Source organism: Scophthalmus maximus, chromosome 1 (assembly GCF_022379125.1).
Source record: "Scophthalmus maximus strain ysfricsl-2021 chromosome 1, ASM2237912v1, whole genome shotgun sequence".
NCBI lineage: Eukaryota > Metazoa > Chordata > Actinopteri > Pleuronectiformes > Scophthalmidae > Scophthalmus > Scophthalmus maximus.
Window position 1 is genome coordinate 25,627,877 of NC_061515.1, and position 23,028 is coordinate 25,650,904.

At 42.5% G+C, this 23,028-nt stretch overlaps 2 protein-coding genes across 4 annotated transcripts; one reads left to right on the forward strand and one right to left on the reverse strand.

Moving 5' to 3' along the window:
• Nucleotides 1-3,976, reverse strand: LOC118310001. Its single transcript, XM_035632717.2, has 4 exons — nt 3,950-3,976; nt 3,356-3,701; nt 2,792-3,163; nt 1-8 (listed from the first exon to the last, which is right to left on the reverse strand). The coding sequence occupies exons 1-4, from the start codon at nt 3,974-3,976 to the stop codon at nt 1-3; spliced, it is 753 nt and encodes a 250-aa protein (XP_035488610.2).
• On the forward strand, nt 2,889-22,181 carry mtm1 (myotubularin 1). Of its 3 annotated transcripts, none has more exons than XM_035627224.2 (16): nt 2,889-2,984; nt 6,196-6,277; nt 7,465-7,537; nt 8,005-8,099; nt 10,233-10,343; nt 10,613-10,714; nt 11,407-11,490; nt 11,585-11,734; nt 12,326-12,511; nt 13,214-13,396; nt 13,498-13,653; nt 13,804-13,851; nt 14,033-14,125; nt 15,291-15,404; nt 15,633-15,809; nt 16,422-22,181. In XM_035627224.2, exons 2-16 carry the CDS (start codon nt 6,221-6,223, stop codon nt 16,614-16,616), a joined length of 1,824 nt encoding a protein of 607 aa, XP_035483117.1. In that variant the 5' UTR covers nt 2,889-2,984; nt 6,196-6,220; the 3' UTR covers nt 16,617-22,181. The 3 variants fall into 3 exon arrangements, with proteins under 3 accessions (XP_035483117.1, XP_047188064.1, XP_047188063.1); XM_047332108.1 differs by having other exon boundaries at nt 16,425-22,181; XM_047332107.1 differs by lacking the exon at nt 2,889-2,984 and adding an exon at nt 3,155-3,441.
• Nucleotides 22,182-23,028: the final 847 nt, after the last annotated feature.

Here is a 23,028-nt window from a genome sequence, read left to right on the forward strand (position 1 = left end):
CTACTGACCTGACGCAGAAAAGGGACGCACACCAGTTAAAGGGGAATTCCGGTCGTTTTCAAACCAGGCCCTAAATTTATAAAATACTTACAGGGATTTTTGGGATCTGTCCAGTAGATCGCATCAACTGGGCAGTTGTGACACGGAGACAGTGGATATGCTGTTATCCTTACAGCAAAAGGCCACTAAGAGTGATCTCTTACTCTCACTTTGTAATGTTGCCAGCTTCTTAGCAAAGACCCAGAAAAACAATTTGAGCCTTTTATTTGCGGGGAAAAACCCCCAATAGTTTTAGTGGACGTTTCATGGACTGTCGCAGTTGAGGCAATCTACTGGACCAGTTCCAAAAGGTTTTGGAGGTACCGTTTATTTACACACCGACATTTATAACCGTACTGTAGGGCCCAGGTTGAAAAAAATAATACCCCTTTAACATGCTAATTGAGTTGTCTGAGTGTGGCCAGGGATGGTCACCTGTCGGTCTCCTTCTGTCCTATCGGAACTTCATAAATATTACATTAGTTATTGAGATTGCCTAATCCACCAGTCATACAAGAATTGTTAGAAAACTAAACCGGATCAGAATTTTGAAGCGCTCCTTCCCTTCTCCAGGAGCAAAGTCTATTTAATCAAGGGAAAGATTATCCTCAAATTCTAAATTTATCTTAAAAACATTCATGTGACTATACAAACCCGTGTCCGTGTGCTATTTAATATTGGAAATAAATATATTGGCTAGTGATTACCAAAAATTGCAGATTTATATCCATGTTATTTTGTATCATAATTGAGTAACTATGTGAAGTCTACATATATCATGTGATGATCAAGCTTTTTGGTCCCCCACTGATGCAACTCTGTCTTTAAATGGCTCTGTTGGAGTCAATGCCCCTGAACAGGTCCACTGTACTGACAGGGTTACATTGATTTTAAAAAGTCATTTAGTTCATTGGTGTGCACCCAATTCTCATTATAGAATGGTTGTGACTTTGTGGGTCACTTATAAACAGTAGAGTGGCTCTTGGACCTTTCACATCTCACTGACGTGCCCGTTCAACTGATTTATTCATGTATGTGACATTTCTTTATTAATGCTCAAATGAAAGTGTGGACAGGTTGATTTCTAACTTGCATGATAAAACAGAAACAGGTCAGTTGAAGGGATCAAAGGTCTTCAGGTCATTTTCAGTGTTCTGTCCTGATGCATGGCCCGAAGATATTGTTACATGTGGTGAGGATCAGGTTGATACCCTCGTCAGGTGGTACATAGAGGTCCTGAAAAAACGAAGAATGTGACACCACAGCCGTCCAAAAGGAATGGAGAATGCTTAAAACTTTAGTGAAAGGTCAGTTCATGGACAAGACATACACAGACCTGACTACACTGGCTGGCCAAGTGAAATTGATATAGTGGTGGTGGGAGATACAAGCAGGAAACAACTAATTGTACATAGTTAAAAAAAAAAATTAAAGAAGAAAAAGGTTGTATATTTATGTATTAATTCTTACATGGTTGAAGCATACTGGACAGGGCACATACATACTTATAAATAATACATTGTGCACACTATGGGACGCAGGGCAGACAAAGGCAGAGAGTACAGAGGGGAAAGAAAAGGTAAGGGATAAATTGGACATTCGATATATTTTGGCCCCTGAAAATTTAATTTAACTCCTAAATACTTTGGGTTTAGGAGCCATTGGCTCCTATATATTTTGTTGTCTGGCTCAGGACACAGGTACTTCATAAGTGGATGACAGAGTTAGACCATTCCAAAACATGAGGAGAGCTGTACACTTGGTGGTTCTCCTACTTAGGAGTTGGTCCGATTTCAGAGAAACAGTTAGACCACCGGCCTATATGAAAGACTTTGTGAAATAAGGACCTGTCAAGGACACAAAAATGAGACATTGTTCTTTTTTAAGTAGTGAGGTTGTACAGTGGCAGAGGCCCAGGGCTGCGCCGAAAAACCTGGACAACCGACAGCTAGCAGACTGTGAGGAAATATTCACTGATTTTGACAAAAAGTGTATTGGATAAATTAATTTACTAGATGTCATGAAGTGTCTGTTTAGATGCTATTGTAGTCCTGGGCCAGTAGAGGGCACTCGTGTCCCTGCAGACTGTACTGTATATGGCCGTATGCAGAAGAGGCTGAACCCCCATGCTGGTCATGTTATAATGTCCATGCCAGCTCAACAGAAGTTTAAGTGTGTCTGCATTCTGTTATTAAGTTATCACAGATACATTTTGAGAAATGTTTTTATACCCATCTACTGACCCGTTGTGCTTTTCCACAACTTAATCCGTGACTTCTTTTGAAAGACCTGCTACCAAGCAGGTAGAAGGTCTATTATTATTATAATCATTATTATTTTAAATATTCTTTCAGCACTGTTGCTACTCAAATATTGTACGTTTTACTGAATAAATAAAGATAAATAATCAGCTCGTGTTCTTTCTTTGTGTGTGTGTGTGTATGTATGTATATATATATATATGTGCATATAAATATATATTCCACACCTACTTTATTGTTTTATTATTATTTGTTGTTGTTACTACATTGGGAAAGTCCAAGAAGCTGTGCATGCACTTATTTGCTGCCCAAACCCACTTCTTTATTTTATTATTGGATGACCTACATTTTATTCCAAAAGATAGAGGAGGAGCTCACTGTAAAAAAAACCACAATGTAACTTTTATAAAAAAAATGTTTAATAATTTTTTTAATAAAATATACATGGAACAATGCATTTCTGTCTTAAAAGCAGAACCCCCCCCCCCCACCCCCCGGCGGCCTCGCATGACTCACGGAACATGGCGCCCGCCTCAGAAAACTACGTTTCCCTTTCAAACTCCAGTTTGACACCCAGCCAATCCGCGCCCCGCCTGCGCGGCACGTGACGTGGAGTAAGTTCCTGCTGTGGCTTGAGGGGGGAAACGGATCGACGTTCCGCCACGGGAGAATCGCACTTTGCGGGTGAGTAAACGCGTTTCGCGACGACGGGGCCGCCCGCGGGCACGTCGGGTGTTCTCCGGCCCATGGTCGCCGGAGGTTTCCCGTGCAGTGCGGGAGGGAAACGGCCCGAATTTGGGCCGGAACAGGCCACCGTAGCGTCGAGGCCTCCGCTATTTCCTGGTGCGACTCCACAGCTGTACCTATTGGAATGAGCAAGTTGGAAAAGTTCAGCGGACGGGGTGTTTGGGTGTTTTGGGGGGGGGGACCTGTGGTCGCCTCCACCCCGCCTGTCGGCGCGTCAACCAGGGACACCACCCGCTCCCGACGTTCACAGACGCGTACCCCGGCGAGCAAGACCCGAGAGCCGCCGCCGTGTGACTGGCCGTCCTTACCTGAGGGCTGTCCTGGTTCTGCTCGTCGGTGGGACACGCCGCGCCACACGACCGCACCGAATTCACAAGTTGGGTCAAAAGCCAAGGTGTGTTGGATCCCGTCAGCCGATCTCGTCACTCCACAGTGTTTCTCTCGCACACACGCACACGATCGAGCGTTCGACAGATCGACTCTGCTGTTTGTGCCCGCGGCGTGACGGATGTACAGTAGCTCGTCGGCAGTCAGCTGCTGATGCTGAGGCGGGTCGGAGGGGTCAGGGGTCGAGCTGAACAAAGCCGGTGTGGGAGGAACAAACCCTCGGACACATTTGATCTTTGGATGCGTTTTGTTTTGCGTAACGGCAAGCTGAGATGTCTGTGCATTACATTGTTGTCATCCATTCGGCGTGGACGCTTCTGTCCAAAGGGACTTACAATAAGTGCGTTCAACCATGAACCCATTACCCCAAAAGTGCAAGAATCATGCCGCCAGTTTTCCCATTTTTATCATATAGACATTAGGAATTTAAAACAATTCCGATACAATTACAATGGCCGATAAATAAAATACAAAATCGAAATTTGGCAAAGATTCCCAAGGTGTCATTGTCAAACCCTCATGACGTCCATCCATCCATCCATCGTCTACCGCTTTTATCCATTTAAGGGTCGCGGGCGGGGGGGCGGGGGGGGGGGGCTGGAGCCAATCCCAGCTAACATTGGGCGAGAGGCGGGGTTGACCCTGGACAGGTCGCCAGCCTATCGCAGGGCCACATACAGAGACGGACAACCATTCACTCTCACAGTCACACCTACGGTCAATGTAGAGTCTCCAATTGACCTAACCCCATTCTGCATGTCTCTGGACTGTGGGAGGAAGCCGGAGAACCCGGAGAGAACCCACGCATGCACGGGGAGAACATGCAAACTCCACACAGAAAGGCCCTGGAAAGAACCTTCTTGCTGTGAGGCCAAAGTGCTAACCACTACGCCACCGTGCAGCCTCGCCCTTATGACAAAGAAGTATAATTGAGACTTGATAGTGACAGTTACAGTTTACAGTTAAGCCACAAACGTTATTATAAATGACTACAGAACAAAGCGGAAAACGCAATTACAACAGAAGATATAGAACCTGAAGTAAGAAAATATCCAAAAAAAAATCAGTCCAATGTACATGAATGTACACCTTTTTGAATTGTTTATTTCTTGTAATTTGTAATTTTCATAGGGGCAAAAATGGGCGCAGACGAAAACATGTCTGTGAAATGCTCTTTTTAACCGAATATCTTCGGCCAACCGATAAATTGGCCTTTTGGCAAAATGTTAATCAGTTTTATACACCTTTTAAACCATTTTAAATTGTTTTAACATTCTGAGGATAGAAAATGTTCCCATCTGCAGGGTGCAGTTATCATGCTTACAGTTGTTGTACTCATCTTGTATGAGGCTCAGCACTAACAAGCTCTCCTCAGGTAACCCAGCCTTTCCAAACACTGGCGGTGTTAGAGTAACCGGAAACATGTGAAGCTGTAATATGGCGGCAATGGTAATGTAATATGGAACCCCAAATTAACCAGGCTATAAATAGTTTCACATTTTCACATTTGAAGGCATATTGTCATATGCCTTCAAAGAATGAGGAAGCATTCACTACTGGTAGTTTCATATCTTTAATGTTTTGTTTGAGCTTTCTTGGTCACAGAAGGGTGTTCAGTTCCTGTCACAGCCCACTCAGGTGACCTGCAGCATCCCCAGTCAGCAGGGGAATCTTAACTGATGTCCTGCTGGTCCACGTGCTTGAAACAACCATACGGACCACCAGTGCCGCAGCTGGAAAGACTAAATCTTACTCAGGACTAGGACTGTACCTGACTATGGATTTTGTCTGCTGAATCGGATTTGGCGGTTCAATCGGAACAATGGGCTAATCCATCTGTGCTAGTGCATACTATCTTTATGCTACAGAGATTGGAAATGTGCTACGAAGACGTTTTTTGCGGACAATAGATAACTGACAATCAAAAGCCAGAGGCTTTATGGTATGGCAGACCTTAAGTTGCTCTCTCAGACTCACCTAGGGCTCTTCACTTTGGGGGCAATATTGTGTGTGGTGGAGATTTGTGTGACTATTTCTCAATCTGTGTGTCCGTCGTCAGTTTTGTGTGTGCGTAAAAAAATATCCAAATGAGTGCTGAGATTTGTGAATCCCCATAAAATGTCATAAAATAAAAAAAATTGAAAATCGTGCTCCCCAAACCCCAAGATGATGTTTTGTTTTGCCCAAAAACCAAAGATATTCAGTTTACTGTCACAGAGGAGCGAAGAAACCAGAACATATACCATCATAGAATTTTGACTTGTTTTTTCATAAAAACTACTTAAAATAGTTTCAAAATAGTTGCTGATTAATTTAGAAATCGATTACTAACCGATTAATCGATTAACTGTTGCAGCTCAACAGCAAATGCGTGTATGGATTTGTGAATATGTAGATAAATGCGTGCATAGATATCAATGACTGAAAGGCTACATGTCTTGCTCAAAGAGCTGCAAATACTGAGTCGTCAGTTACAACTTGAGCGGGCCTCGCAATTGGCTGTCGCCATGACCGCGCCTCAAATGCGTGTGGAAATTAGTCTGTGTCCTCAGTGGTTTTGTTACCCTAAGTTGAAGTATGGTAAGCTAGTAGGACACCCACCCCCCCCTCGCCCCTACGACCGATCAGCTCCAAAGAATTAGGATCTGGAGAAGCCGTCCCATGTGATGTTCCCACCGAGTTTGGTGAAGACCTGTCGATGTATTGTTGAGTTCTTTTGCTTTAGAATCCACAGCTAACAGTCTCTGCCTCTCCTCCTCAGCCTGTGGAAGCCCCCTCCCTCAGCAATGGCCTCACCGGTCTCGGTTTACAACTCCAATGCCCTGGACACACACATCTCCAGTGTAAGTGGATACACACTTTGGACACTTTGTGCCGTCCAGTGAGTTTCAAATGGGTAAAATTACAATTTTACAATGTTACAAACAGTCTGCACCACATTTTCCCATATACATTGGTAATTTCTTAACACATGTAAAAAGGATCAATGCTGCTTTTTCACGAGAATGATTAGTAAATGGTTTGGTGGTATCATAAACAGTGTTACATTTTATCATCATTTCTGACTCGAAGCAGCGAGGAGTAGAATGGACAAATCTTTTGTTTCTCATACTGTACACAGTACACTGTTGAACACTGAACAGCACTATTTTGAACAAATAACTAATATAAAGTACATGATGTGTGTGGAGTGATGGGACTAACATAAAGCCTATCGGAGGGGGAAAAAAGTAACACAACTCAATATGTACAGTCAGACTGTTGGACTCTACTGTTGTAAAGGGTTGTAGGTCTTTCACTATGAACCTGGTCACAGCGAGGTGTCACTCATTCACCCTCCTCCTCAGTCATCCTCCCACTCGCTGCAACTGTTGTCTCTGACTGGGACCAGCAGAAGTAGAGATAACTTTCACTCTCACTACATGTTTTGACAGATCGCTTTTTACTTGCAAAACATTTGTTACACTTGTGGCAACGAGCGTTGTCTCCATTGCTCAGGGCAGGCACCGGCCGACACAGACACACAGATCTCTCCGCAGGATTGGGAATAGCGAAGATTCATCATAGACGAACGCATTCATTTACTGTTAGCTACACCGATAACGGCGGTGCTCATCGAAACTACGGCCTTTCAGGATTTTTTTTAGCTGTACGTCGTAATTGTGGAAATTTAAATTAAAAATGTGCTTGAAATATTTTAGTTTAATTGTAATGATTCAATGATAAATTAAATATTCAGTTATCTTAAATAACTGATGAAAAATATTGAACTTTTTCCCGACATTAAATTTCTTTAGATGCGTGTGTGTGTGTGTGTGTGTGTGTGTGTGTGTGTGTGTGTGTGTGTGTGTGTGTGTGTGTGTGTGTGTGTGTGTGTGTGTGTGTGTGTGTGTGTGTGTGTGTGTGTGTGTGTGTGTGTGTGTGTGTGTGTGTGTGTGTTTAAAAAGATTGTTTTTGCAATATTTGATTAAATAATATATTTTTTGTTTTTCATAACTTCATAACAACTTTCTGTGTGATTGATTGGCAGACTTCCAGAGAGTCTCTGAAGATGGAATTGTTAGCAGATGTGTGTCTGCTGCCAGGAGAGGACAGAATTATAGGTGAGTGTATTGTACCGTGTCCACACTCTGGAAAAAGTATATCCATTTTGAAAATCTAGCTGCTTCAGACATGCAAATGTCCTCAAATGTTGCTATGGACATTCCGTCACTTTTCCTGCCAGCCCCCTAGTAATATTTCTGGAAAATATCAGTGGGAGCCCATGTGAGAATACAGAAAAAAATCTCCGGAAGAATCATGGCGCGCAAGTGGGGGCTCTACCCAGGCGCCACCCCTCGTCCGATCATTCCAGAAATGTTCCTGCTGTTGTGAATGTGTCTCACTCCGACATCTACTGCTGCCGTCTTCATATATGAACGTTAAACTGTTGAATGTCCGAACCCAATTTCCCCAAGTCAAAAGAGGAAAAGAATATTCTGAGCCAAAAAAGGCTTCAAGTGAGATCAGATGTAAAATAAAATGGGTGAGAAATATAATTCAAATAATTGATGTTGTCATCTGTTTTCAGATAAAGAAATCATCTACATCTGTCCATTCAGTGGAGCGGTGAAAGGCAAAGTGTTGATCACCAACTACAGACTCTACTTCAAGAGCTCAGATGCTGTAAGTGTGTGTTTGTGTGTTTGCGCTTGCCAGCAGTAAATGGAAATGGACAATATTTTTATATTTATATAGCACTTTTCTAGTCTTATTGTAGCATTCACCCATTCACACATCCATACTGCGCTGCTATTTACTGTGCTTTTTCTGTCACATTCACACACATTTAGTCACTGCTGGAAGAGCCGTCTGAGGCAATTCAAAGGTTTATCGGCACACACATCGACATGCGAAATTGAGGGGAAGCTGGGATCGACCGACTCTCCCTCCTGAGCCACAGCCGCCCCAGTTGGGTTAAATAGAATAAACTGATCAGCCATAACATTATCACCACCTGCCGAATATTGTATCGGTCCCCCTTTTGCTACCAAACAGCTCTGAATCCACAAGACCTCTGAAGTCCCGTAAGTCATGAGCTGGGGCCTCCGCAGGGTCGGACTTGTTTGTCCAGCACATCCCACCGACGCCCAATTGGACGGATATCTTGGGGAATTTGGAGGCCAAGTCAACACCTTGAACTTGTCGTTGTGCTCCTCAAACAATTTGCGAACCATTTCTGCAATCTGGCAGGGCGCATTATCCTGCTGAGAGAGGCCACTGCCGTTGGGGATTAATGTTTCACTGAAGGGGTGTACACTTGGTCTGCAACAGTGTTTACGTAGGTGGTACGTGTCAAAGTTACATCCAAATGAATGGCGGGACCCAAGGTTTTCTCAGCAGACCATTGCCCAAAGCATTTTACTGCCTGCGTTGGCTTGCCTTCTTCCCATAGTGCACCCTGGTGTCATCTCTTCCCCAGGTATGAGACACGCACGATCATTTAGACCAGGCCACTTTCTTTCAGTGGTCTGTGGTCCAGTTCTGATGCTCATGTGTCCATTGTAGGTGCTTTTCGGCAGTGGACAGCATGGGCACTCTGACAGACCCAGTCGTCTAGCCATCAAAATTTCGCTCTTGTCAAAGTCGCTCAGATCTGTGCCCATTTTGCCTGCTTCCAACACGTCAGCTTAGAGGACTTAATATTCACTTGCTGCCTGATATGTCCCACCCAAAGACAGCTGCCAATTTAATGAGATAATCAATGTTATTTGGTCATAATATTATGGCTGAGCTCTTGTGTTTTTAACATGGTACTGTGCTTTATTATTACAGACAAAGTGTCCAACTTTGTGTGTATTTATGTAGAAAAGTGACTTTTTTCTGGCAATTGCCATATTTTCTCTGCACACTGTATGTCTTGGAATTGATAAATCTAAAACTATTGGGCCTTTATTGGGTTGCTCTAAATGTGTTAGTCTGCAGTTCAAAATAGTGTTCGCTTTATTTATTTCACTGCAATGTGTATTTTGACCACTTGGGGGCAGCAGAAAAGTAGCTGTAAACAAGCCTGACATATTATCTCTTTATAAAGATGATAAGAGACTTTTTAGGAAACATCTAAATTAGCATTACTTTCTATATATACATCTTAATGTAATTTATTTGAGTTCCGGCTGTTCATCTGCTAAATGTTATATATTTTCCTTGCCTGTCAACTGTTTGATGCTGATCAGGTAGCGGAGGGAAGAGCAATGCAATGAAACTGAAACGAAAGGGTAATACTTCCCTGTGGGTTCGTATGAGGGACAGTTCTCACAGTAGTTATGTGATCCATCTATCGTTATAGAAATAGAATAGATCTTTATTGTCACTGTTTTTTGTAAAAAAAAAAAAACAAGTTAAGTCTTTAAGCAGCTCTTCGGTGTGCAGCAGTAAAAAGAAACAGCAAAAATTGCAGAGATACGGTATAAAAAAAGAAATACACAATATATCAGCAATAAATACAAATATGCATGAAATGTACACGTGTGAAACACAGTCCAAATATTAAAGTGCATGTGAGTACAGTCAGTTCTTCAGTGCTATTGATTATAGTTGCTTTATCATTCACACGTGGCAGTAAACTTTCTACAACAAGCTTTTTAAAATTTTTATTGTTTCTCTTACATGCCGGGGAATAATTCAAATCTACATCCAAAGTATGTTTACGTATAGTAGACAGTACCTGATTGGCTTGTATGTATGTGATTTTTGTGCGTGTTGTATTTTGTGTGTGAGTATGACTCTCAACATGACTCTGCTGACTCTGTGTTGTAGGATGTGGTGGTGATGCTTGATGTTCCTTTGGGTGCCATCAGTCGGGTGGAGAAAATGGGCGGGGCATCAAGCAGAGGCGAAAACTCCTATGGCCTGGAAATCACCTGCAAGGTGTGTGTGTGTGTGTGTGTGTGTGTACGTGTGTTTCTATCTAACTCTAACCCTATTGTAGTACTTCTGCTGCCTTTTGATATCATCACTTGTCACATGGAGGTATCTGGATTTATTCGGATTGTACCCATTTATCTAGGTGTTTCCTTTAATTCAAAACTCATCTGTATTCCCTTGAAGAACTGCTTCACTATTTTGGATAGTGTCTTTGTGTGTGTACAGTATATGCATTCATCATTCATATGTTTGCATGTATGTCATGTCTGCAGGACATGAGGAACTTGAGGTTTGCCTTGAAGCAGGAAGGACACAGCAGACGAGATATCTTTGAACTCCTCTTCAGACATGCCTTCCCCCTCTCGCATGGTCTGGTAAGTCCGCTTCTGACATCTTCCACCATCTACTGATTGATGGCTGTTTTCTTCTATCTGGAAAAAAAAAGGCCAGGCCAGCAAGGGGAAATTCAAATGATACAGATGTAGCCTCATTTGCTTAGATAATTAGATCGACATTGATCAATCTAGAGCACAATGAAAATGATTACTGTATATAAGGATTACACTTTAGGCAGAATCCTTCAATTCCTTAATTGTGAATATTCGTATATCAGTATTAGTGTATTGCATCAGCTTTACAATCATCATCCATTTGTATCAAAGCCTGGTTTTCATGCATTTGCTAAAATGCAGAGATTTCACCATGAGCCATGAGACGCACCTACTGTACCTGCCCACACCACAGCTGTATCTGCCTAGCTCACATTTGTACATGTGTAGAGTTTGTGTCAGAACAAGTCTTATGCAATGGAAACTGTATCATCAGCCAATGACCAGGGGGGAAAGTGAAACTAAATTGAATGAATAGGATTTTTTCGCGGGGAAAATGAACAAACAGGAAGTTTGCTAATGCTAAGCATGCTGACCTCTATTTTTCTAAAATTCAACTCTAATCTGTTTTTTATTCATTGCTACTCAATCATTGTTGATGATTGATTCAAACTGCTCAGAGGGGTGAGTGTCTGCTACTAAAATATAACTGTCGTCCTCTGCTTCCCCCTGTTCAGCCTCTGTTTGCATACGTGACTCAGGAGAAGTACGAGGAGAACGGGTGGAATGTCTACAAACCCATAGAGGAGTTCAGACGCCAGGTAGGGAAGACAAGTGCAGTGTTAAGACTCAACTGTTACAGTAAGGCTGCTACGTTTTCATGCCAACACTTAATGATGATTACTGTGTTTGCAGGGCTTACCTAATAGCAAGTGGCGTATCACATTCATCAATAAGAACTATGAGCTGTGTGACACCTATCCCACTGTACTGGCTGTTCCCTTTAAAAGTAAAGAGGAGGACCTCAGAAGAGTCGCTGCCTTCAGGTCAAGAGGACGCATACCGGTGAGCACAGGACTGGTCCATATAAGACTGAACCCTGTTAGGCAGGGGTGTAGAATTTGTGAGAATTCGTCAACTTTGAATGAGTTAAATAAAGGAACATTAGGGGGGCCTGGGAAAAAAATCGCTCCAATGGGTTCCGAGGTATAATGGAACGCAGCATTAAATACGGTTGCAGACAACGGTCCAGAATACGTCGCATTCGCGTTGAATTTCCAGTGCTGCGGTAAAAAACAGAGATGGAAATAGCAGTGCGGCACCACAAAGTGTCCAGTTGGTTGTGGTTTGCAACTTTACCACCAGATGCCGTCAGAAAATGAAAAAGAAATAACACACTGGGGCTTTAACTCAAGACATTGTTGTTTGGTCTATTCATGGGAATTGTTGAAAGGACATAATGACATAAATTAACACATTCTAAGGAAGACGTATTTAATCATATATAAAAACCAAGGGATTAAAATGCTAAATGACAACCGACAATATCAGTAACCCCTGCTGCGCTGGAAGCCAATCAATTTAACTGACAGTGAAGCCATGTACCCACATTACTGACCCACACCTGCAAATGTTCCATCTGCCTTTGTGCCTCAGGTTCTCTCATGGATCCACAGGGAGAACCAGGCAGTGATCGCCCGCTGCAGTCAGCCTCTGGTCGGCATGTCTGGGAAAAGGAACAAGGATGACGAGCGCTACCTCGACTTGATCCGGGAGGCGAACGACACCACCAAGCTCACCATATACGACGCCAGGCCCAACGTCAACGCAGTGGCCAACAAGGTCTGAGAGGAAGGGGTCAGAGGGCTGGTTTGACAGAGAGGAAGGTGTACAGCAGGTTACCATCCCATGTGCAACACTTGTCAGCATCAGTCAGTCTGTAATAGCAGTTAGCAGTGATGAGAGGTAAAATAGAAAGCAGCACATGGTGTCAGTGGATGGAGACTGATGTCACTGTGAAATGTTAACCTTTGAGAAAGCTGTCACTTACTTTGAGCAAACAAGATATCATATTTGATAGTTCTGACATGGTGTAGGGTTTATGACGTAATGTTTCTCTTTGAAAAGGTGAGAATTTGGGCTACAAATTATGTTTTTTCCCCATAATCAGTCAGTCTGCCAATTATCTTTTCAGTTGATCGATTGACAGGTACTGTATCACATTGGAAAAAATGGAAAATGAGTACTCCGGTTGACATCTTCAGATGTGTTGCGTGAGACCAGCAGTCCCAAAAGCTAAACTTACTCAGTTTACAATGAGAGAAAAACACAAAATTCTCAGTATGGTCAGATATTTTTGTTTCTCAATTGTTCCACATTAAAAAGCCAACGAGAAGTATGAAAATCACCTTGAGCCACTGGAAGGATACACATTTCACTGGCCAGAGTTGCCCATAATGTCCTCATGTGTGATATGAATGAGCATACAGTACTGAACTGAAAACCATTTTTTCTTAATTTTTTTTTCATCTTTGTAATTCCAAGGCCACTGGCGGAGGCTACGAGGGGGATGAGTACCAAAACGCAGAGCTCATCTTCTTGGACATCCAGAATATCCACGTCATGAGGGAATCCCTGAAGAAACTCAAAGACATCGTCTACCCAAATGTGGAGGAATCCCATTGGCTGTCCAGTCTCGAGTCTACACACTGGCTAGAACATGTTAAGGTAAGAAACAGAGTTGTTCTACACATGAAAAATCCATGGGCTTTTATTTGAAATTTTCAGTAAGTCTAATTGCTTGTCTAAATCTAAATTTGTTTGTGTAGCTGGTGATGTCAGGAGCGATCCAAGTAGCAGACAAGGTTTCCAGTGGCAACTCAGTGGTGGTTCACTGTAGTGACGGCTGGGACAGAACTGCCCAGCTCACATCTCTGGCCATGCTGATGCTGGACAGTCACTACCGCACACTCAGAGGATTCCAGGTCAGTGGCCGAGCAGAAAACGATTATGAAACCAACTCTGAGTAAAGCTTCAGTTACTGTACTTACAAGTCACTTTTTGACAGTTTGGCTTTAACAAAGGAGCTGAAGAAAATAAACCTGATGCAATTAACAAACTTGGTGCTGTTTTAGGTCCTGATTGAGAAGGAATGGATCAGCTTTGGGCACAAGTTTGCCTCGGTGAGAAAACATTTTTGGTCCTATCGTCAGAATTATCTGCACTTAAATCCATATTCTGGATTCATCCTTATTCATCATACAATAGTCGAAAGCAATTTTAAAACGACACAAGAGAGGCTTTAGTTGACTGATAAATGTTCCTGTCATTTTGTTTTGTGTATGTGTGTGGTTGTGTGTGTAGAGGACAGGTCAGGGTGACAAGAACCACGCAGACCAGGACAGATCCCCCATCTTTGTTCAGTTCATTGACTGTGTATGGCAGATGACTAAACAGGTATGTTTGAATCATCAAGCTGAACTGATGGAGGACTGTTACCCTACAGGCTTTCAAATGTCTTAAGAAAACTCTGCAAATATAACGGGCAGGGGTTTTTTTTTCTATCTAAATGTGTTCCTGGATCTAGCTGTCCAGGTGTAATGTAATCAGATTGTGTGTCACAAACAAATCCTCTGAAAAGACAAAATGACCATTGCAAAGCAAGTAGCTTCACAGACTGTGTGAGTCTTCACCAGCCCTACAGCACACTGAGCTGTTGCACATGAATGAACTCAAGGAGCAGATGAGATGGAATATAGATCAGAGGGTGATGTGATTAATACACACTTGGCCAGTTACACCTGTAGTCTCATTGCTCTGAAACAGCTGAATCAATCAAGATCCATGACAATAATGAAGACAGAAATCAAACATGCATACATTAGTGTTACAGAGTCCCAAAATTGTTCGGTAAAACCATTTATATGATTTCATCAATCTAACTCTTATGCATAAATCTACTGTATCTTAATGCTGTGAATAATTACATCATATTGTAACTGTGACACCAGTTGTTGCAGTTCAACAATTATATATGAAAAAAAAAGGATCAATGTTAATCTATTGTTTCCCACATAAACAGTTCACACTTTCAACGCACTGGTCTGAGGTGTGTGTGGTTATTGTTTAGCATCCTGCTGACCGCTGCAAGAGATTTATGGAAAGTGAACAGAGTGGATGGACACACATAATGGCACTGTGCTCATGCAACAACTTGCTCTGTGATTCGAATAAACGTCACACGTGTGAAGTGTGATGTGCTCTTCACTAGGAATCTAAATGCCCCACAGAACATTTCAGGATCTTCAAAATACCATACCGTGGGAGTTCTGCTAGAACTGGTTATTGCACTGCCACAAAAATAGAGCCGTGACTTGGCATATTTCATTGAGAGATATCAGTATTTTCTGCTGCAGCTTCACACATCCTCTCCTGATTCTCCAGACTCACTGTTGGCATTTTGATACTCAGCAGTGCCTGAATGTTCATGTCATTATAGGACCATCTGGTGCTGTGACAAAAAACAGGGAAAGTATCTTTAAAACCAAAAGAGTAAAGTGTGTTCCCTGATCTGAGCTGAGGCGATCTTCCAATTTTAACTGGTTAACTCTCCTCCTCTCAGTTTCCTACAGCCTTTGAGTTTAATGAGCGCCTTCTGCTGACAATCCTGGATCATCTCTACAGCTGTCGTTTCGGGACTTTCCTCTATAACTGCGAGAGTGCACGAGACCAGCAGGTAAGACCACTCAAGGCCTGTTACCGTATCAACTTATCATACGATACACAAACATGAAATAGATCCTGTTTATTGACCTCGGTAAAAGGCATTGTGTTTACTGTACATGCATGTACACTGCACATTGCCCTACAACACACTGTACCTGCAAGTGTACTTTTACTTCTCAGGTTGCACAGTTTTTTGCAACTGCAAATGTTTTACAGTCATACTCTTTCTGTGGTGCAGGAGGTGAGGTCGAAGACCGTGTCTCTTTGGTCTCTGGTCAACAGTAAGATGGACATTTATTTAAACCCCTTCTACACCCCTGAGTCCGGCAGGGTCCTCTACCCCGTCGCCAGCATGCGTCACCTAGAGCTGTGGGTAACGTACTACATCCGCTGGAACCCACGCATACGACAACAGGTAATAAAATAATGATGATGTGTGACTACCACTACTGCAAATAGTAAATAATGATAACTTTGTTTAGAGAAGCAGCGATCAAGCTCAAAAGGGGATAAGCATATATTGGGCAGGAGTCCTGACCCTTCAAGGCTTTAGTACGGTGGCCCTGAGAGCTCACAGCACTGCAACTTAAGAAAATACATGATGCAAATAGACAAAACACAAGCAAATAAAAAAAACCATCTTCATCAGTTTGACAACACATGTCCGTCATCTGATTCAAACAGGGCAAAACAAATAACGGCGGTGATTGCTGGTACATTTATGGGGATATATTATATCTACCTGGCAGTAACGGCACATGACCTTACACAGTAACGCTGTTACCTGTCTCTGAACGTCTGTCCCCAGTGAGAGGGTGTTTTCCACTGCAGGTGACATTGTCACATCAAGCAGATCTGTGCTGTGTATAGAAAATGTGGACATTCTCATCTTTCTTCTGAAAAGATTTGAAACTTGAGTAAAAAATACAGTGACTTTATATTTCAAATGGAAATGTCATCGTTTCCGTTCTTCTACTGGTGGTAATGTGTGTGTGTGTGTGTGTGTGTCGTGTGTCGTGTGCTCCAGCAGCAGAGTCCGGTGGAGCAGCGCTACAAGGAGCTGTTGGCCCTCAGAGACGAGTACTTGAAGAAGCTGGAGGAGCTGCAGCTGTCCGACTCCTCTCCTTCCTCCCGTCTGGCCAGCAGCCCCACCCCCAACACATCCTCCTCCACCTCCTCCACACCATCACAGCAATACACACACCTACAGACTCCCTTCTGAGGGACTGTGACTCTCTCTTTCTCTCTCTCTCTCTGATAAACTTGTTGACTTGCACTTAAGTCTTTCTCACTCAGATTTCTGTCAGTCTTACACACATGCAGGGAATTAATTAGTATTGTGCAGTCCTAACTGTGGATAGCAAAGCAAGCTAATACGATTTAGATTTGATTGTTAACTCTTAACACCATAGTGGTGGTGACGATGGTGATTTATGCAAACATTTCACAGTACAGCCTTGTCACAAGACTTCTCTATACGCACACTCGTCATGCAGTGAAGCCTTAAAGACATAGAGTGGGTTGAGTGCAAAGGGCTTGAACGCACAGGACACACGGTTGTATATCAGTGTCCACACAGGCAGCGTGGCAGTACAGACGGTGGTTGTTTTTTTTAAATCGTGTCACCGCAGAAGCACATTCTTACGCTACATTTTATATGATAAACCGAGGTCCAGTGCTGCGTGTGGACCGCACTGCTGTTTGACAGACAGAGCGCAGTCCTGAACTTGGGAATCCAATCTGATCACATCACATTATACAGGCGAAAGCTTCAGATAAAGACAGTAAGTGAACCTTGAGTTAAGACACATTTGTGTCCACAATTTGACTGACAGCAAGTTAGCGTGTGTTTGGTGGGTGTAGCCTTGCTTGTGTTGGCTTTAGGCTCGCTGAAACAAGGACCCTGAAGCAGATGAAAGTGCTAAACCAACTCTGTTGGAATCGAAATGACACACGTCAGTCATCCCCAAGAGAAAAATCCCCAGTTGTTAACCTCAGGGAGGCTACTTCCTGTGTCCACTTTACTTCCAGAACCCCACTGCCTCTGTCTCGCTATACAACTGTGGGTGTCCTGTGTGATCTAAGCATAATGCTAATCAAGATGTTAATAGAACTCTCACTTTCAAACTTCTTCCTACTTGATGCACTGAGTGTTGCCCTAAAGGAATCAGTTGGAGCAGCTGCAGAGCTGCTGGAGGAGCTTCTGCAATGGATGTCATGACTCCAGCTTATTGTGTAACCCAAGAGTGTCAGATTTTTGGATGCATCGATGTGGAATTTGTTGACTAGCACACGAGGACGGAAGCCACAGTTGTGTCTTGTCACGTATGTTTGTCCCACTGCTATCAGTGAAGCTCAACTTAGCACTGTTTCCCAGCACTTCTCATGCTATGGCACTGAGCGCAAATACAGTTCTAGCCAGTAAGAATAGTTGAGGGGGGAAAGAATCTGAGATTTACTTTTACGAATGCCGCTTTGACAGAGTTTGAAATCTTTAGTGTAAGGGAATGAAGTGGTGCTGGCCTCTGATCCTGCGTCCCATCTTGTCCATTTTTGAGCCTCACTGAACATAACCCTGACCGGAGAAGCCTGGTGACGGCCTCACCGTGCCAGGGTGTTTGTGACCAGCATATGATTTTTGGGAAAGTGAGTAGAAAAGGAAAAGAAAAACCTGTTAAATACAGTTTACTAGATGTTCACACCAAACCTCACCGAGAAATCCCATGGGATTTAATTGCACATGTGCCTTTCGGACAGACTGTTTGTTTAATACATCAGCGTTTCCCACATTTCACCAGGATATGATGTGGAGCAGTATTTAACGAATAAAGTGCTACTGTAATTTTATCTGACTGCATCAGATCATTGTTTACAACAAATGGTTTGGATGTCTGACTTCCCTTTATAGCTTTGACTGGCAAATTGACTGACAGACATCAATGTTGAAATTGGTGAAACATGTTATCATAAGTAACAGAAATGATGGGGAATATGGTTTAAAACATCAGCGTATTATACTTTAATGGGGAAAGGAGTCAATAATTAAGGTGCTCTACGGAAGATCAAAAATAACAAATAGATTAAATGTTAGGAATTACAACAACAACAAAGAAAAAACAAAAAATTCACAATGTCACCGCTTTCAAATAATGACATTTTTAGTCAGTATGGTTTGTATTTTGTATTTCTTCTATGTGAGTACGAGGACGAGACAGCACTAAGTCAATCCTTTGTCATAATTCTGATTCATAGTCTAAAAGGTATTGACTTTAAAAAATAAATATTTAGAAATAATGGATCATTCATTTTGATCTAATTAGTATTTCTATTTTTATGATTTATTATAGTATAGTTTTGTTCCCCCCCTCTGACTCAAATGAGCTTCCATAAAATGCTCCAATAACATGAACACCAACCCTGTCCAAAAAGCACATGCTGCAGTAGTGGTCTCTGTGGGTTGTGGAGCTGGTGTCTGCAGAGCGGTATGGAGATTCAAACTCAGGGCATCACAGGGACAGCAGTGTGTGTGCGCGCGCGCGTGTGTGTTTGTGTGGGGTAAACAATCAAATTCCTCTTTTTATGATAATGGAATTGAAAGGGTTTTTTTTTTGTTCTTTTTAGAAATAGGCAGGTGTGAAGATTTTGCTGCTTACTCAGAAAGTTCTCATTGTAGTTAGTTTGAAACCAACAGACATGAACTCAGACAAGATGAATCAAAATGTCCGCCACAGATGTACTGTATCATTGGGTCTGTCGTCATGACAGAATAGTGTATTATAATAATGATAGTTCTTCATTCAGAGGCTGGTGGTCCTCAGTCTCTGGTGCCAACCAAGGCCACTTCGTACAGGATTGGGTCTCGACTACTTTTTAGAGCAGGATTGGAGTGTGTGCCGTGTGTTGCCAGTGTATTATTGTCCAATTGAAAATAGGTCATAAAAAAAAGTTTCTGATGTGTTCTGGATAGCAATTGTGCGTTAACACAGCTAAATGGCTACACTGTGGCCCCACGCGCAAGGGGAAGCTTCTCGGCATTTGTAGGATTTTATTCTAACAGAAGAACTCAGAAGTTCTCTCCAAAAAGATTTCCATTGCCTCTGGAGTGATACCAAAAAAAAGAAAACCCACTAGCATCATCCTCATTTTCTCAAGACCAAGTTGTCTTCACGCAGTCTTGAAGAAGTATTTGTCAGTAAATCGAACGTGAGACTAGGCAGATCGTTTGGATGATATAACAGTTAGAGTGCCCGAACGGAGATGCAAGGAGCAGCTGGTTCCAGGAGGATTTCTCAGTAGTTGATATGATCTAACCTCTATCACAAGTTCACATTACACAGCAAAAACCCAACAACCATATTTCTTTCTAGACACAGTTTTGACAGCAGTTCCATTACCATTACAGGGAATATTCACATGATCATTTTTATTTTTATTTTTTTGAAATGCATTATATCGACCTAACCTCGGTGTTCCATTCACACAGTGACATTTGTGGTGATCTGGTTATTGGCTCAAGGCACGTCATCCCGACCCTTCTACTCACCGCGGTTCGAACGCAGTTCAGGTCGCTGCTTTGTGTTAAACTTTAAACTGCTCATTTTAATTAGGTCGTCCATCATTTCAAGCTGCCATTGTGAGTACAGGAAACAGAATTTAAGCTTGTTCATTGGATTTTAATTTTTTTGTATTGAGTTGCAGTCAACTCCTCTTTTGTGTGATTGACTTACGGAACCACGGATATCCTGTATATGTATATACATATATATATATATACATATATATATATACATACATATATATATATATATCCCCCCACTGTGCTTCTCTATAGCATCGTTGAATTTCAAATAAGCAGCCTGCAAGAAGAATTCAAATCCAGAAGGGCCAGAGAAGCCAGCTCAGACTCCAGTACAATTTCCCTCACACTGTCAAACTGACCAGGGCCTCGAGGAAAAATTGGAAGCAGTGGAGATCTAGATGATATAAGTACGGCGTGACAGTTTCAGTTGCGAGTGAGGTGCAACGAGGCGTTGTGTGAAGTGCTTTTTGGTCATTTGTGCCTTGATTCTTGTGAGAATCGCCCGTCATGTTTTTGAGCATGACTGTATAGTTGGTCCCAAAGGAAGATGCGGGAGGAGGCCTACATGTGAGCCGCTGTTTATGGCTTTGTGCCGGTGTGAAGCGGGATCGGGCTGACTCCAGATTGTGGAACGCAGCCAATTCTCTCTATCGCCTACACGTGGGATGGCAGTGTCAGACAATAGAACCAAGACAAAACTAGAAATGTCCTGATCTAATACATCATGCTCCCTTTTACTGAAATCACTTTAGAGCTAATTCTAATGGAACATTCCTTGACCATGTTAGGATGCACACAGGGTTCTTGGTTGAGTTCCCCCCAAAACTCAACATTTACCGAGGGGAGTGTTTTTGTACTTTTGAGGCAGAGGCAGATTTATATGCTTTAGACTACACTGAACATTCAATGTCTCACGACGAAGCAATTGAGGTCTTGTCACGAGAGAGCTGCGGAGCGGTTTGTGTTCTCAAAAGCCCGTGTTCCGACTCTGGCCTCGGTCAGTGAGTTGAGAACTGCTGGTTCCGACTGGAAACTGTCTCCGGCTACTATTTGAAATCGACAATCCAACATTCTCCCGTCACCCCGGACGTGCGGAGGTGATACCAGTGCAAGGGTTTGAACTTCTCTCCCTGCTTTTTATTTTTTTTTAAAGTTTTTTCGATAACAGTTCCTGTCACTTGTCACATGAACAAAATGTGCAACACTATGGAGTTATACTTCCAGGTGAGAACTATAGCACTCCCCCACACCCGCCCCGAGAATCAGTACAACCCATCCCCAATTGTGTATCCATTGGATTGGCCAGCAGGCCAAAGCCGTCCACCATCGCTATCGGGACAACTGTAACAAATTCAGGGGTGTGTCTACAGCAAACAGTCGGGCGACCTGCAAGCATGTCAGATCTCAAACAGGACTTTTCTACGGTGGATTACAGGTTACAGAGAAAACAAAGAGGGGAATTAAAGGTTTTACAAGAAGGATACATTCTTTTTAACATCCGTGACAAAAGTTTTGGTCTCACCGAGGAGGTCCGGAAGTAAAAACAACGGCGATGGCAACATGAAATATTTGTCGGTCAGGAGGGGAATACAGATGAAAATCTATATTTTTTATTTTTTACTTTGTACACGCACCGTGATGTAATTACCTCAATCAAAACCTATTTTACTGTCTAAAGTTCTATTGTTGTAAAAAATACAATTATTTTGTCTAGTGTAAAATCTTACAGTTTTATAAAAAAAAAAAAAAAAAGGAAAGCAATGTTGGTTCAGAAATTGTTCGTATATTATTGTTTGTTTTGGAGGGCATTTTCTTTTTTGGTTCGTACTCGCTCACCCAGTATAAAAAGGCAGAAGCTTGTCCCACTCCTGGGCATCTTCCTCTCAGTTCTCTGGTGGATTCCCTCTGGCTCTGTGGGAACGAATCTGACAAGCGCGCGCGCGCGTCACTGTTCATTTCAATTTGACTCCGTGATTAACCTAGGGCTTGTAGTTTGAGGGGTTTTGTGTTATTATAATAGCCTACTTTTTAATAAATGCACAGGAAATGTATTTCAGGATCTTTTTGGCAACCAACGGTGGGAATTTGCCAAAAAGCTGCGATGGCAATACCTTTCAAATGTATTTCTTGTAATCATGCTATATCTTCTCCAAGGTTTGTTGGGTGGCTCCTGTTTTGTAAATATTACTGATTAAATTAATTTAAGTATTTCTGGCTCTGGCTCTTTGTGTTTATTCAGTTTTTAAAATATTTTTTTCCCCATGGATCTTTCCTCCTTTATGAACTCATGGCTAGACCATACAATCAGGAAGTGTTCTGGGGACTCAGTAGGTTACCTAATAAAAATTAAAAAAAAGTCACATATACACTGAGCAAAATCATAACCGCAACACTTTTGTTTTTGCCCCCATTTTTCACGAGCTGAACTCAAAGATCTAAGACTTTTTCTACGTACACAAAAGGATTATTTCTCTCAAATATTATTCAATAATCTGTCGAAATCTGTGTCAGTGAGCACGAGACGATCCCTCCACCTCAGGTGTGGCATATCAAGATGCTGATTGGACAGCATGATTATTACAGGTATGTCTCAGGCTGGCCGCAATGAAAGGAATGTCCACCAGAGCTGTTGCCCGTGAATTGAAAGTTCATTTCTCTCCCATAAGCCGTCTCCAAAGGCGTTTCAGAGAATTTGGCGGTGCACCCAACCGAGCCTCACAACCGCAGACCATGTGTGACCACACCAGCCCAGGACCTCCACATCCAGCATCTTCACCTCCAACATCGTCTGAGACCAGCCGTCCGGAGAACTGCTGCAACAATCGGTTTGATATAACCAAAGAATTTCTGCACAAGCTGTCAGAAACCGTCTCAGGGGAAGCTCGTCTGCATGCTCGTCGTCCTCATCGGGGTCTTGACGTGAGTGCAGTTGACCTGGTAATCGTTTTATGATTGGCACCATATATGAAGGATTTACTAACTGTACTTATTAGTGTCATGAAATGTCATAGCTGCTCACCAGGAGGTATGTAAATATGTCAGTGGGTTAGTGATT